Source organism: Eurosta solidaginis, chromosome 3 (assembly GCF_040869045.1).
Source record: "Eurosta solidaginis isolate ZX-2024a chromosome 3, ASM4086904v1, whole genome shotgun sequence".
NCBI classification, from domain to species: domain Eukaryota; kingdom Metazoa; phylum Arthropoda; class Insecta; order Diptera; family Tephritidae; genus Eurosta; species Eurosta solidaginis.
This window is the reverse complement of record NC_090321.1, coordinates 55,591,040-55,608,785: the sequence shown is the minus strand read 5'-3', so window position 1 is coordinate 55,608,785 and position 17,746 is coordinate 55,591,040. Positions and strand designations below refer to the sequence as shown.

Genomic DNA, 17,746 nt, shown 5'->3' with positions numbered 1-17,746 from the left:
CTTCACACTACATAATCACTTCAGACACATTTCGATACAACTCTCCACAAATTGTACAGAATAGGTTCTGAAAAAGTTTCGAAATGATACCAAAAATAGTCTCGAAGTGTACTCGAAAGGATTGCCCCGAAATTGTCCCGAAAAAGTCTTGAAATGGTTTCGAAGTTTTCCCGTAATTATACCTAACATAATCATGGGTGGAGGAATTTAAATCTTATTTCATATATATTTTGTAATTCTGAATCAGAAAATGGAAACAAATTAAGAAAATGATGCCGTAGTGCATTTGGTAGAGTAAGTGTGCTTAGAGAAATAGCCGCTTTTTACGGCTTAAGTAACTTTTTTGTACCAAATTGGAATCTTCTCAATTTAAGAATATGCTTTTTAATTTTACTCAGTTGCAATTTAAAACTTATTTGAAAAAAAGTCTAAAATCTTTAAATTGTTTTAAAAACTAAAACTAAAAAAAGGTTCAAAAATCTAAAAACATAAACTTGTACACAAATGCCACAAGGGTTTAAACTTGGTGCTGAAAATTTAAAAATAAAAAAATTCATTTGTAAAAAGTGCTGAAAGTAATACATTTTTGTTCCGAAAAATTTTGTTATACATAGTATGATCTATAAGCAAAAAATTCTTTTCTACGTTTTTCGAAATCAACCTCTAAAACGTAGATATTGGCTTTCGAAGTTCGAATTGAGCATTTTTCGAGGTTTGTGCCGAACCGTGACAATTATAAAAGTGACGAGCGCAGCAAATCAAAATGTTGCGAGCTCATGTGTCACATCCGCAACGCAGACACATTTTAGCTGCAAGGCTTTCAAAGCAGAAATACACACGGAGAGAGTTTGCAAACCGCCATTTGGGAAAAACCTTCGGTATTGTAATTTAGAACATTCTCGTAATTACATATTTTAATAAAATAAAATTTATTGCACTTTTTTAATAGTTACAAACATATTTTAAATATGTACTAAATTGCAATAAGCTTACTTCTTATAACTCCAGCCATCGGGTAAATCGAAGAATGGTGTCTTGGTACCAACAGCGGATTTCCAGAAGTCCTTCAACTCACAACAGAATGTATAACCCTTAGTTGCGTCTGTGTAGTAGTTTGAATTGACATTGTATTTAGCACAAACATTAGTACAGAATTCAACTTCAGGGCCAACATTTGCGAAGGGATTATTCAATGAGATGAAGACCAAATCAACAGGCAAACTGGGGTGCATAACAACTTTGTAATACCATTCTGGCGCAGGAATAACATCATCTTTACCCAAGTAAATTGGTGTAGATACCCCAGTTGTGGGATGTTCCAATTCCAAAACACCCAAAGTGCTAGTGTAGGTCAATAAGTCGGAACCGATACTTTGTGCCAACTTACGTGTTTCACTCTCCACACGTACCCAATTACCAGCATTGACTACTTGCCATTCGGGAGCGCAGTTAGCATAGTAATAAGTAGCCAATTGTTCGTAAGCGAAAACGAAATCAGCATCGGGTGCCAAATGGCCACGTGCCATAAACATAGTTGAGCTAACGTATGGCTGATTTTTACCGAATAGTGATTCGAAGCGCGTAATTTGACCAGTAGTCTTATAATATTTGTTGGTGGCTGTAGTGGAGAATTTCATACCATCGGCACGGAATGTACGGCGTGTACTTTCGTTAATTTTGACTAAAAATTACAAAGAATATTATAAGATCAATCAATAAGTTATTTCCTAAAATAAAGATCTAAATAAGACAAATTTTAAACTTACAAGATTGAGCTGCACCATTGACAATACTCTCTGAATAGAGTGTACGCTCATTAGCGGTATCGTAGCAAATTTTGAAAGCTATATAGAAATTATCTTCAACCTTGAAACCAGCTTCGAAGATAACACCTTGTTCGTCAGCGCAAGTAGTTTCTGTAACTTGTAAATCGGAGGTTGGTATTTTCGAGCATTTCAAATCAGCAAGTTTATAGTTATTTCCATCATACGTGAAAGCACCATTTTTACAGGTTAAAGTCACGGTTTGTTTCTTTAGTGTTTCAACTGTATTTTTGCTACCGCCACAATGTAAAGTTAGCTCTTGACCCTCAGCCAGTTCGGTTGTAATATTATATGGACGGAATAGTGCTCCCTCTGTGATGAAGACGGGCATAGGATCTGGCAAATCCGTTGGCATGGTGATGGAGCACGGGTCAGCAGCTAGATAAAGAAATAAAGATTCAATTTTTCAGTTTTTGATTTTCATATACGAAAAATGCGCGCGAATGTGTGCAACTTTAGGTTAGGTTAGGTTAGGTTTAAGTGGCTGCCGTCCGCATCGGAGCGGCACACTTAGGCCTTTATATGCCCATTGTGGAACCACACGGATTTGTTCCTACTCTCCTAATCAAACCACTTCGTTGAGGTTGTGAAGCTAACTAAGCGTCGTGTGTTGACCTCAGCTATATCAGTCAATCTACGAGAAAAATCTTGCACATAAAACGTTGCCTTCTTTTACCGAGCGCTGGACATTCGCAGAGTATATGCCTAACAGTTTCAGGCTCTTCTTCGTTGCCGCAGCTTCTACAATGACATTAAATGGAGCGCCAATCCTTTCCGCGTGCGGTCCAATACAAACGTGACCAGTGAGAAGTCCTTCAACTAAGGAAATATCCTTCTTGCGGAGGGTCAGAAGCTCTCGCGATCTCTTCTCATTCCATTCCGGCCATGTGAGTTTTGCCGTGTGTCATCTATCATGATGCTTCCACCTGGCTCCGGCTTCCATCAGTAAAGCCTCCTTTATCTTGAGCTTGCAGGTGGAGAGCGGCATGCCCAACCTCTTCCAGGATGGCGAAAGTGGAAGGGAAGTACCCTTTCTTGCAAGCTCATCCGCCATTTCATTACCTGGTATGCCCTTATGTCCCGGAACCCATACCAGCTGCAGGGTAAACTGTTCAGCCATCACGTTAAGTGATCTGCGACAGCCTACTACAGTTTTAGAATTAGTTGTGACCGAGTCAAGGGCTTTCAGCGCTGTCTGACTGTCTGATAAAATATAAATGTGTTTCTGAGAGACTACCTTCTGCCTAAGGCAGTCCACAGCGTCTTGTATGGCCGCAAGCTCGGCCTGGAATACGCTACAGTGATCCGGAAGGCGAACCGATCTCTGTATGTCCAATCATTCCGAATATACACCTCCTCCAACCCTGTTATCCAGTTTAGATCCATCTGTGTAGATCTGAATACTGTCAGTGCGTCAATCTGGGCCATTCACCTACTGTTCCTCTCAGGGATTAATATCTCGTATCCCTTGTTAAAGTTGGTATGTGGTTTGCAGAAATCTGCCCATTCTGGTATGCAGAATCTGTCAAGAATTTCAGTATGGTTGCAGTGAGATCATGTGGTCAGTTTCCTCAGCCTAATAGCTGCACATGCTGCATATTTTATGCGTACTATATCTATGGGTAGTAGGTTCACTATTACATTCATAACCTCCGTTGGCGCTGTGCGGATGGCTCCGCTTATGCATAGTAGTGCAGATCTTTGCACCTTTTACAAGAACCGTCGAGGATTTATCCAGGGCGGGCCATACCGCCACCCCGTATAGCAAAATTGCGCAACTTTACCACGCACTCAAATTAGAAAGTTCGATGGATTCCATATTTTTCGAAAAACCTTTGGCAGTACGCTAATGAAAACTGCATTCAATTCGATGCAATACTTTTTGGTGAAGCATGTACAAACATACTGACAGACAGACCTTTCATACTATTTTTATACTCAGTTGAGCAGAGCTCACAGAGTATATTAACTTTGATTGGATAACGGTTGGTTGTACAGTTATAAAGGAATCAAGATAGATATAGACTTCCATATATCAAAATCATCAGTATCGAAAAAAAATTTGATTGAGCCATGTCCGTCCGTCCGTCCGTCCGTCCGTCTGTCCGTTAACACGATAACTTGAGTAAATTTTGAGGTATCTTGATGAAATTTGGTATGTAGATTCCTGGGCACTCATCTCAGATCGCTATTTAAAATGAACGATATCGGACTATAACCACGCCCACTTTTTCGATATCGAATATTTCGAAAAACCGAAAAAATGCGATAATTCATTGCCAAAGGCGGTTAAAGCGATGAAACTTGGTAGATGGGTTGACGTTATGACGCAGAATAGAAAATTAGTTAGATTTTGGACAATGGGCGTGGCACCGCCCACTTTTACAAGAAGGTAATTTAAAAGTTTTGCAAGCTGTAATTTGGCAGTCGTTGAAGATATCATGATGAAATTTGGCAGGAACGTTACTACTATTACTATATATGTGCTAAATAAAAATTAGCAAAATTGGATGAAGAACACGCCCACTTTTTAAATTCAAATTTTAACAAAAAATTTAATATCTTTACTGCATATAAGTAAATTAAGTCAAACTTCAACTCCAGTAATGATATGATGCAACAAAATACAAAAACAAAAGAAAGTTTCAAAATGGGCGTGGCTCCGCCCATTTTCATTTAGTTTGTCTAGAATACTTTTAATGCCATAAGTCGAACAAAAATTTACCCATCCTTCTCAAATTTGGTAGAGGCATAGATTCTATGACGGTAACTGTTCTCTGTGAAAATGGGCGAAATCGGTGGAAGCCACGCCCAGTTTTTATACACAGTCCACCGTCTGTCCTTCCGCTCGGCCGTTAACACAACAACTTAAGCAAAAACCGATATATCTTTACTAAACTTAGCCCACGTACTTATCTGAACTCACTTTATCTTGGTATAAAAAATGGCCGAAATCCGACCATAACCACGCCCACTTTATCCATATCGAAAATTACGAAAAAAGAAAAAAATGCCATAATTCTATACCAAATACGAAAAAAAGGGATGAAACATGGAAACTGGATTGGTTTATTGACGCAAAATATAACTATAGAAAAAACTTTGTAAAATGGGTGTGACACCTACCATATTAAGTAGAAGAAAATGAAAAAGTTCTACAAGGCGAAATCAACAGCTCTTGGAATCTTGGCAGGAATACTGTTAGTTGTATTGCATATATAAATAAATTAGCAGTACCCGACAGATGATTTTCTGGATCACCTGGTCCACATTTTGGTCGATATCGCGAGAACGCCTTCACATATACATCTAAGGGCCACTCGCTTTTAAAACCCTCATTAATACCTTTAATTTGATATCGATGTCGTACAAACACATTCTGGAGTCACACCTGGCCCACCCTATTGGCGATATCTCGAAAAGGCGTCCACCTATAGACCTAATGCCCACTCCCTCTTAAATTGATACCAATATCGTACAAACATTCTAGAGTCACCCCTGGCCCACCCTAATGGCGATATCTCGAAAAGGCGTCCACCTATAGACCTAATGCCCACTCCCTCTTAAAATGCTCAGTAACACATTTCGTTTGATACCCATATCGTACAAACATTCTAGAGTCACCCCTGGCCACCCTAATGGCGATATCTCGAAAAGGCGTCCACCTATAGACCTAATGCCCACTCTCTCTTAAAATGCTCAGTAACACCTTTCGTTTGATACCCATATCGTACAAACACATTCTAGATCATCCCTGGCCCACCCTAATGGCGACATTTCGAAAAGGCGCCCACCTATAGACCTAAAGATTACTCTCTTTTAAAATACTCATTACCACCTTTCATTTGATACCCATATCGTACAAACACATTCTAGAGTCACCCCTGGCCCACCCTAATGGCGATATCTCGAAAAGGCGTCCACCTATAGACCTAATGCCCACTCCCTCTTAAAATGCTCAGTAACACCTTTCGTTTGATACCCATATCGTACAAACATTCTAGAGTCACCCCTGGCCCACCCTAATGGCGATATCTCGAAAAGGCGTCCACCTATAGACCTAATGCCCACTCCCTCTTAAAATGCTCAGTAACACCTTTCGTTTGATACCCATATCGTACAAACACATTCTAGAGCCATCCCTGGCCCACCTTAACGACGATATCTCGAAAAGGCGTCCACCTATAGACCTCATGCCCACTCCCTCTTAAAATGCTCAGTAACACCTTTCGTTTGATACCCATATCGTACAAACATTCTAGAGTCACACTTGGTCCACCTTTATGGCGATATCTCGAAAAGGCGTCCACCTATAGAACTAAGGATTACTCCCTTTTAAAATACTCATTACCATCTTTCATTTGATACCCATATCATACAAACACATTCTAGAGTCACCCCTGGCCCACCCTAATGGCGACATTTCGAAAAGGCGCCCACCTATAGACCTAATGCCTACTCCCTCTTAAAAAGCTCAGTAACACTTTTCGTTTGATACCCATATCGTACAAACATTCTAGAGTCACCCCTGGCCCACCCTAATGGCGATATCTCAAAAAGGCGTCCACCTATAGACCTAATGCCCACTCCCTCTTAAAATGCTCAGTAACACCTTTCGTTTGATACCCATATCGTAGAAACATTCTAGAGTCACCCCTGGCCACCCTAAAGGCGATATCTCGAAAAGGCGTCCACCTATAGACCTAATGCCCACTCTCTCTCAAAATGCTCAGTAACACCTTTCGTTTGATACCCATATCGTACAAACACATTCTAGAGTCATCCCTGGCCCACCCTAATGGCGACATTTCGAAAAGGCGCCCACCTATAGACCTAAGGATTACTCCCTTTTAAAATACTCATTACCACCTTTCATTTGATACCCATATCGTACAAACACATTCTAGAGTCACCCCTGCCCCACCCTAATGGCGATATCTCGAAAAGACGTCCACCTATAGACCTAATGCCCACTCCCTCTTAAAATGCTCAGTAACACCTTTCGTTTGATACCCATATCGTACAAACATTCTAGAGTCACCCTTGGTCCACCTTTATGGCGATATCTAGAAAAGGCGTCCACCTATAGAACTAAGGATTACTCCCTTTTAAAATACTCATTACCATCTTTCATTTGATACCCATATCATACAAACACATTCTAGAGTCACCCCTGGCCCACCCTAATGGCGACATTTCGAAAAGGCGCCCACCTATAGACCTAATGCCCACTCCCTCTTAAAAAGCTCAGTAACACTTTTCGTTTGATACCCATATCGTACAAATATTCTAGAGTCACCCCTGGCCCACCCTAATGGCGATATCTCAAAAAGGCGTCCACCTATAGACCTAATGCCCACTCCCTCTTAAAATGCTCAGTAACACCTTTCATTTGATTCCCATATCGTACAAACACATTCTAGATACACCCCTGGTCCACCTTTATGGCGATATCTCGAAACGGCGTCCTCCTATGGAACTAAGGATCACTCCTTTTCAAAATACTCATTAACAGCTTTCATTTGATACCCATATCGTACAAACATATTCTAGAGTCACCCCTGGTCCACCTTTATGGCGATTTCTCGAAAAGGCGTTCACCGATAGACCTAAGGCCCACTCCCTCTTAAAATGCTCAGTAACACCTTTCATTTGATACCCATATCGTACAAACACATTCTAGAGTCACCCCTGGTCCACCTTAATGGCGATATCTCGAAAAGGCGTCCACCGATAGACCTAAGGCCCACTCCCTCTTAAAATGCTCAGTAACACCTTTCATTTCATACCCATATCGTACAAACAAATTCTAGAGTCAGCCCTGGTCCACCTTTATGCCGATATCCCTAAATGGCGTCCATCCATAGAACTATGGCCTACTATCTCTTAAAATACTCTTTAATACCTTCCATTTGATACAGATGTCATACAACCACATTCCAGGGTTGCCCTAGGTTCATTTTCCTACATGGTGATTTTCCTTATTTTGTCTCCATAGCTCTCAACTGAGTATGTAATGTTCGGTTACACCCGAACTTAGCCTTCCTTACTTGTTTATACTCAGTTGAGCATAGCTCACAGAGTAAATTAACTTTGATTGGATAATGGTTGGTTGTACATATATAAAGGAATCGAGATAGATATAGACTTCCATATATCAAAATCATCAGTATCGAAAAAAAATTTGATTGATCTATGTCCGTCCATCTGTCCATTAACACGATAACTTGAGTAAATTTTGAGGTATCTTGATGAAATGTAGGTTCCTGGGCACTCATCTCACATCTCTATTTAAAATGAACGATATCGGACTATAACCACGCCCACTTTTTCGATATTGAAAATTTCGAAAAACAGAAAAACTGCGATAATTCATTACCAAAGACGGATAAAGCGATGAAACTTGGTAGGTGAGTTGAACTTATGACGCAGAATAGAAAATTAGTAAAATTTTGGACAATGGGCGCGGCACCGCCCACTTTTAAAAGAAGGTAATTTAAAAGTTTTGCAGACTGTAATTTGGCAGTCGTTGAAGATATCATGATGAAATTTGGCAAGAACGTTACTCCTATTACTGCATGTATGCTTAATAAAAATTAGCAACATCGGAGAACGACCACGCCCACTTTTAAAAAAAAATTTTTTTAAGTCAAATTTTAACAAAAAATTTAATATCTTTATAGTATATAAGTAAATTATGTCAACATTCGACTCCAGTAATGATATGGTGCAACAAAATACAAAAATAAAAGAAAATTTCACAATGGGCGTGGCTCCTCCCTTTTTCATTTAATTCATCTAGGATATTTTTAATGGCATAAGTCGAACAAAAATTTACCAATCCTTGTGAAATTTGGTAGGGGCTTAGATTCTAGGACGATAACTGTTTTCTGTGAAAAAGGGCGAAATCGCTTGAAGCCACGCCCAGTCTACCGTCTGTCCTTCCGCTCGGCCGTTAACACGATAACTTGAGCAAAAATCTATATATCTTTACTAAACTCAGTTCACGCACTTATCTGAACTCACTTTGTATTGGCATAAAAAATGGTCGAAATCCGACTATGACCACGCCCACTTTTTAGATATCGAAAATTACGAAAAATGAAAAAAATGCCATAATTCTATACCAAATACGAAAAAAGAGATGAAACATGGTAATTGGATTGGGTTATTGACGCAAAATATAACTTTAGAAAAAACTTTGTAAAATGGGTGTGACACCTACCATATTAAGTAGAAGAAAATGAAAAAGTTCTGCATGGCGAAATCAAAAACACTTGGAATCATGGCAGGAATACTGTTCGTGGTATTACATATATAAATAAATTGGCGGTATCCGACAGATGATGTTCTGGGTCACTCTGGTCCACATTATGGTCGATATCTCGAAAACGCCTTCACATATACAACTAAGGGCCACTCCCTTTTAAAACCCTTATTAATACCTTTAATTTGATACCCATATCGTACAGTCACATTCTAGAGTCACCCCTGGTCCACCTTTATGGCGATATCTCGAAAAGGCGTCCACCAATAGAAATAAGGCCATTCCCTTTGAAAATACTCATTAACACCTTTCCTTTGATACGCATATCGTACAAACAAATTCTAGAGTGAACCCTTGTCCACCTTTATAACGATATCTCGAAAAGGCATCCACCTATAGAGCTAAGGCCGACTCCCTTTTAAAATACTCATTAACACCTCTCATTTGATACCCATATCGTACAAACACATGCCAGGGTTACCCTAGGTTCATTTTCCTACATGGTGATTTTCCCTTATTTTGTCTCCATAGGTCTCAGCTGAGTATGTATTGTTCGGTTACACCCGAACTTAGCCTTCCTTACTTGTTTCTTCAATATTTGTAATGTAGAGCTTTAGGCCTGTAACGTTCTTATTATAAGTATATAAGATGTGTATTCGGTAGTGATCGTCGATGCTATCAAAACTGACGGACATAAGGTATTTATGATCAGACCGATCCGAATAAAAATGCGTCCAAACACCATCACTGTAATGAGATGCCTTCCAATGTTTTCCTATTTTTGTCTATATATGAGTATCTTCGTCGAACTTCGGACAGTATGCAGCTTAGAATTTAAGGTTTTCTGGAACATCTAAATTTACTAAATATTAACAGCAACGATCCGTATTTAAATGCTACCAAAAATGCTGGCTTTAGCAAAATCCCTGAATATTTTTCAGGGAATTATCTTCCCTTTCAACGAAAATACATCATCAAACTTCGAAAACTTAAAACAATTTAAGAGCGTCAATAATCTTCGAGAAACGGCACACTCAAAAACGCGAATATTCGCATCGTAGAAAAACCATATGGCTTATGATTGTTACGTTGATTCTTCAAACGAGTCTGGGTATGGTTGTGATGGGGATATGCGGCATTTGAATATAATCAGAACGCAATAACCCTAACCGAACAAGCTTATCAGCTCAATATTGACTAGCTTAGAATATGATGATCATAGAATGATGAATCATAGAAGTAATCGGGACGCTTACAGCGATTGTCGCAAGCCATTTTAGACCGATTCCTAAAAATTGATAAGTCCAATTTCCAAGTGAACTGCCTATCTTATCATTCCTTCATAATAGTTTCCATCGGACCTTAAAATAGTAAAAATGTAGTCCGTTCCTGTTTTGATATAATATCGGTTGACGTTTGACATAATACAACATTCAGAACCCACGTAGGTCACGATTAGTGATTACTAATTTTCCTAGCATACTACTCAATTTGTAACCTTAACTCTTTCAACAAAATCTATTCGCCCATTCCGTCTTATATGTTAATAAACTTCACGCAGAATATTTTCTTATCGCCCTCCTTTTTAAGGCCCAATTAAACTTCCTTAACCCTAACGCCATAGTCGTAACCATACCCATATCTCTCCAATGTGATCGATTAATGGTGCCTTAACCTAAAAATCGTGAAAATTTCATAAAAATGAAGAAAACGAAAAAAATTACAAACATATTCCACAAAAATAAGTCTCTTAGTCATAACGTATCCAAAACAATGAACAAAATCTATAAAAATTATTAAATTCACCAACTCAAATATTTTTAGGTTATGGATATGGCGAGAAACCAAAAACCAATTGGTTGGCTATGGCATGGTTATGGCGTTAGCGTTATGGTATGGATGGCACCATTAATCGATTACATTGACTTCCATAAGGTAGGTTCGATCAACTGTTTTATCTGGTTATGGTTTTATGGTTATAAGTCACCATTAATTGGCCCTTTAAGCGTTTTATGGTTACGATTAAACCTACTGCTAGGTTGAGGTTAGCTAAGCTACAAGGTTTTTTTTTTTTCTATAAATATGAAAATAAAATAACTTGCAGTTGTGGTTATATAATCCTTGCGCGTTTTTTTCACATGACTTATATCCCCAAACTCAGTCAAATGTGAACGTTTCTTAATCCTCTAAGATTAGTTATACTTTTTTTTCAAATTTACCGTAAACGCTGCTTACAGCCAACAACAAACTTAAAGTCAACTTAAACATTTTACTTAATCACTATAGTCCCACTGATCAAAAGTGAAAACTGATATTTGATAAAAACTTTGGTCATTTATATACAAAATAGCAGAACATCAGTTATTATTAACCCACTTAACGACACAAGTGTCATATTGGTACATAAGCATTAGTCTCATACGCAAAATGCAAGATGATGCTTTCAAATTTTTATACGCAGCTGAGCATAGCTCACAGATATATTAACTTTGTTCGCATCACGGAACCCCGTAATGGCATAAACTAATCGAGATATGTAGATATAGACTTCTATATATCAAAATGATCGGGGCGAAAAAAGAAATTCATTTAGCTATGTCCGTCCGTCCGTCTGTCTGTCCGTAAACACGATAACTTGAGTAAATTTTGAGGTATCTTAATGAAATTTGGTATGTAGGTTCCTGGGCACTCATCTCAGATCGCTATTTTAAATGAACGAAATCGTACTATCACCACGCCCACTTTTTCGATATCGAAAATTTCGAAAAACCGAAAAGTACGATAATTCATTACCAAAGACGGATACAACGATAAAACTTGGTAGGTGGGTTGACCTTATGACGCAGAATAGAAAACTAGTAAAATTTTGGACAATGGGCGTGGCACCGCCCACTTTTAAAAGAAGGTAATTTAAAAGTTTTGCAAGCTGTAATTTGACAGTCGTTGAGGATATCATGATGAAATTTGGCAGGAACGTTACTCCTATTACTATATGTGTCCTAAATAAAAAATTGCAAAATCGGATGACGAACACGCCCACTTAAAAAACAAATTTTAAATCAAATTTTAACCAAAAATTGAATATCTTTAGAGTATGTAAGGAAATTATGTCAACATTCATCTCCGGTAATGATATCGTGCAACAAAATACAGAAATAAAAGAAAATTTCAAAATGGGCTTGGCTCCGCCCTTCTTCATTTAATTTGTCTAGAATACTTTTAATGACATAAGTCGAATAAAAATCCAACCAATCCTGTGAAATTTGGTAAGGACATAGCTTCAGTGACGATAACTGTTTTCTGTGAAAATGGGCGAAATCGGTTGAAGCCACGTCCAGTTTTTAAACACAGTTGACCGTCTGTCCTTCCGCTCGGCCGTTAACACGATAACTTGCGCAAAAATCGATATATCTTTACTAAACTTGGTTCACGTACTTATCTGAACTCACGTTTATATTGGTAACAAAAATGGGTGAAATCTGACTATGATCATGTCCACTTTTTCGATATCGAAAATTTCGAAACATGAAAAAATGCCATAATTCTATACCAAATACGAAAAAAGGGATGAAACATGGTGATTGGATTGGTTTTTTTGACGCAAAATATAACTTTAGAAAAAACTTTGTAAAATGGGCGTGACACCTACCGTATTAAGTAGAAGAAAATGAAAAAGTTCTGCAGGGCGAAATCAAAAGCCCTTGGAATCATGGCAGGAATACTGTTTGTGGTATTACATATATGAATAAGTTAGCGGTACCCGACAGATGATGTTCCGGGTCACCATGGTCCACATTTTTGTCGATATCTCGAAAGCGCCTTCACATATACAACTTAGGGCTTCTCCATTTTAAAATACTCATTAACATGTTTCATTTGATACCCATAACGTACAAACACATTCTAGAGTAACCCCTGGTCCACCTTTATGGCGATTTCTCAAAAAAGCGTCCGCATATAAAACTATGGCTCACTCCCTTTTAAAATACTCATTAACACCTTTGATTTGATATCCGTGTCGTACAAACACATTCCAAGGTTACACTAGGTTCATTTTCCTACATGGTTATTTCCCCTTATTTTGTCTCCAAAGCGTTCAGCTGAGTATGTAATGTTCGGTTACACCCGAAATTAGCCTTCCTTACTTGTTTTCTTTGCTGGAGCTTCTAGCAAACTCTTCGAATTTATGAAGGGAAGTATTAATATCTTGGAGCTCGAGTTCAATATGAATCATTCAAAATCACTTATCTCAGCTGCAATCCGAATACTTCTCCGCAGAATTAGGTGAACTCTTCAATTGAATCTACCAAGCTGCATTACTATAAGCACAGCCCCAAAAATCCCTGCTGTTTGTAGAAATAATTAAAAAGTATCGCTACTCGCAGGGCCGGATTAACCCTCAACAGTGCCCTAGACAACCATCAATTTGTTGTTCGATTTTGTTCAATAAATGTGAGTCAATGCAAAGTATATCTAACATCTCCAGTCGCTCTTTCAGCAGCTTTGATTCTTTTTAATTGCGAGAAGGACCGTTCGGAAGAACAATTTGGGATCATTAATGTTAAAATAATCCGAAGAGCTATTTCTGTGTTAGGAAACATATTGGCTAATTAATCTTCCATTATAATCTTGTACAAATGACTATGAGTTTTTTGTGCATCAGTGTATCTGGGGTTTACGTAACTTTGAAAGTATTTCATTTCAATGAAACATTCTTCCAAGCCTCTAGAATAAAAAATAACTAAGTTATTTATAGCTTCGTGGAGGTCCCCATCACTGAGAGAAAAGTTGATGAGAAATGCAAATCTCTTTGAAACTTCCATATACACTTTCGCACGTCGTCTGATTTCATTGCGAAGATTATCGATGATTTCGAGGAAATCTTTTGTCCTAAAATCATCGCGAGGCAAAAATTCTACTTCTGGAACATTTCCGCCATTAGGTTGGTTTTTTCTACGACGAGTACGTTTTACGATTTCTGTATAACCTACACCAGGTAATAATTGTTTTTCTTTTTCCTCGAAATCATTGAACTTTTCACGGAATGAAACTGAACTCTCTTCTAAGGATCTGTACAAAAAAGCACACGTTTTCAAATCTGCTCTTTCACTTTGCAATGACTTACTCACTGAACGCATAGCAGTCAAAATAGATTTGAAGGCTTCTACATCCTCTGTTCCAAAAATAACCGAAATTTTCCAAAATAAAAACAGCCAGTATACATTTTGAGATAATTCTTTTTTATTATTCAATATACTCTCCTTTCACTTCGATACACTTCTTTGCACGCTAATACAATTTTTCAAATGAGTCGGAAATGTCCTTTTTAGGAACCTTGTCTAGTTCGTCGGTCGTCGCCTTTTGAATGCGGTGAATTGAGTTTTATTTATTTGAGTAAAAATTATTTTCAGTTCTGATTATATTTTTCTTTCACTCTCTAGAGTTTTATACTTGTAAGAAAATGTTAGAAGTCTTTTCAATTTTTCAGTGGGGCCCCCTAAAATCTGGGGCCCCAGGCATCTGCCTATTCTGCCTACTTGTTCATGCGGCCCTGGCTACTCAAATCGGTTTTCAAGCAAGAAATAGACTTTTATCGATTTTCATTTTTAAATAATCTGTTGGCGAATCAAATTCCGGTCTTGAAACTTTTCAAAAGATACTTATGCGGCAAAATTAGGACTCGTTAATTGGTAAACTTATAAGTTTTTTTACATTTTGCCTCATATTAAATTTTTAAAACCATAAAAATCGCACATAACCACGAAAATACAATATACTTTGAATTCTTGACCATTGATCGTACTTAAAAGTTAGGATTGTTTTTAAAATTCCTTTTACAATATAAATTGAAATATCTTTTGCAAATTGCATAAAAAACGCATACAGCTATTAACTTACGGTATATAAAACTAATTAGAAAGAATATACATACAATTAACGTGACTAATGTTACAATTTGTATGTGAGACAGGTGTAGTTAACCGATTTGAAAAGAGAAACTTTAAAGTTTGTTATTACAGAAAAAGTACATTATAATCAAGATACAAATATAGAAAGGTAGTTCCAATTCTCATTTAACATAAACTGTGTTTAGGTATTTCCGTTTGAAATAACACTACGACGAAAATAAAATTTTTGTTTGCAACTATACTTGCATGCTTCTTATATTAAAAAAAAAGCGGAAAACATGTAAGGTACGTATAGAATCTCTGAAGCATTGGAGAAGTGACTTACTACGTAAGACTTAGTACCTCTTTGAAAAAAACCGATTTTGTGTTCAACAAGTTGTTCCGGGCAGGTATTACTGGTGTCAGGGTATCGTGGTATTTGAACAGAGCCTTCCCCTCACTGAGCCACCATACGAAATACCCTTACTCCAGCAAGCTGCTACCACGATCGGATCGATAAGCTTATGTGCGGTAATAAAGAGACTCCGGTATACTGATAATTTCTAAAAGGAGATAATGCTGCAACTCCTGTTGAAACCAAGAAGATGAACGAGGCAGCTCGTCTGTTCCTGACTATGGCGATAATAGAGCGCAGGTATTCCTAAGGGCAGGTATCTATCGAAACTTAGAGATCTGAAGAAAGAAATATGCTTAATGTCATAGTTAGAATGTGGCGGAACAAACCAAAAAAATCGTTACCACTCTACGATTCAGCAGGTACAATGGGTTTAAGTTAATAAAGCTGAATAATATTAGCACCCTGAAATACTGAAAGGGTGTTTTTCGAAACTTCCAACGCAAGGCCCGCATCTGATGTGTGGTCAAATCAGAGGACGCACTAAACCTGTTGCAGACCTAGAACAGTAATGGGTTAGGTTAAAAGGACCGGGCCAAGAAGACTGCTTCCCAGCCCAACACTTAGGCCACCAATGGGTCCATTGTTATGCCCTAGAAACGGTTTTATCAACCCTTGCTCTAACAGCTACTGCGGTTCAAACCACTTTGTGGAATCAATAAATTTTGCTAACGCCCTAATGTCGAGCCTGGAGACCTCCGCGCGATCAGTTAAAAATGGTTGACCGAAAGCGGTATAACAGTAATACACCGATACGTGATTGGAAGTGGCTTCGCATATATCGATAGTCCAAATAAACAAAGAGGCGCTGTTAAAGTTGTGGCGAGTGTTAAAGATCAACATTCAACACAAAGTGGCGTGGAGTGAATTCCTCTTTACTATTGGGGAGAGATCCGTATGGTTCTAATACACTAGCCATGGCTCTGGCCTGAAGGAACGGTTTCTGAATTTTTTTTTTAAATATACTGGTATTGTTATTCAAACAAAAAATCGCAATTCTATCAGTATTAAATCATCTCCTTGTAACATTTTTTGTTGGCACTCAGAGAGTTAATATACCTTATTTTCGAATATTTATATTTGCTTTGTAAAAAAGTTCACTACACATTTTGCTTTTTAAATAAGAGTAGAAATATTTGCTTTCTTTAATAAAGTGCTTTCGTAGAATTTTTAGTGGACGTTGAATGTTAAATATTGCTATCCGAAACACCTAGGCAAATATGGTGCTCAATAGATGAAACACTTAGCCAAATATGATGATCAAAAGATAAATAGAATCAATACGAGTAGTATAAATAGTGCCACAAGTGTTTTTAAAGAAGTCGAAAATTACGTAGTATGTACATATGTATATCTAATACATAATCAGCTAAAGTTAAGTTCAATTATAATATTGTGGCAAGTATTAGCAGTTCTATACATCACTATGCTGATAGTAAATAAATACACAACAGCAAAGTAAGCAGCCACACATACATATAAACCGCTAAGCTAACAGCAAAGAGAATATTTCACATGCATATATGTAGCCGGCAGCCAAGAGCAGAAGTTCTTACTCATACATGCACAACCATATAACTAGAAGAGAAACGTAAATATCAGATACATCAAGGAGACATAAATAAACAGCTGTTTGCGAAAAGTCTATATCTTAAGAGGAATGGGTGAACGATGTATCCGAGAGTATAAAACCAGTGCAAGCTGAGGAGTAAGGAATGAGTTTAATTTAACACGTTTTAGTAAAGTACGCGGGTATTGTAATTGTGAAGTACTACTACAGTAAAGTTGTGAATAAAGGAGATATTGCTATACTGAATATTTGAGTTATTTATTCGACAGTTCGAACATTAACAAAAGGTTCATAATTATCAGGAATTTCCCAAAAACTCGGTATAATGTGTTTAAGTACATTAGGGGGGTATTTATACGTATAGGGCCTGGCAAACTTGCCATACCAACCTATGGAAATGAACACAATTGGTTAATGGTGCTATACCATAGAGCCCTAGCCATAACCATACCATAGCCAGCCAACTGGCTTTTGGGTTTTCGACATATCCATAAGCTATAAACTTTTGAGTTGAAGAATTTTTTAACTTTGTTTGACTTATTAACTGTGCAATTTGTTAATAATTTTTAGCATTTTTTTTTTCTTTTTTTATGAAATTATCTAATTTTTTAAGGTTAAGGCACAAATAAATGATGGCAGTAGATATGGTTAAGTAAAAATATGGTTATGACAATGGCATTATGACTATGTCAACTTTGCCATGGTCTTATATTATGTTGTTGTTATGCTATCTCGAGGTCAGATTTTTACAATAAAAATTAATTGTTTTTTAAGGCCAATATA

At 37.6% G+C, this 17,746-nt stretch overlaps 1 protein-coding gene across 1 annotated transcript in view; it reads right to left on the bottom strand.

The window, feature by feature from the left end:
* LOC137245890 (uncharacterized) overlaps positions 1 to 11,394 on the bottom strand; it is a 107,694-nt gene extending 96,300 nt beyond the window's left edge. Inside the window, exons 1-3 of the mRNA XM_067777086.1 lie at positions 11,310 to 11,394; positions 1,767 to 2,201; positions 994 to 1,681 (exon numbers count right to left, since the gene is read on the bottom strand). Of these exons, the coding sequence (XP_067633187.1) occupies positions 994 to 1,681; positions 1,767 to 2,201; positions 11,310 to 11,358 (1,172 nt within the window). The 5' untranslated portion in view covers positions 11,359 to 11,394. The remainder of the gene's footprint in view (positions 1 to 993; positions 1,682 to 1,766; positions 2,202 to 11,309) is intronic.
* Between the last annotated feature and the right edge of the window lie 6,352 nt (positions 11,395 to 17,746).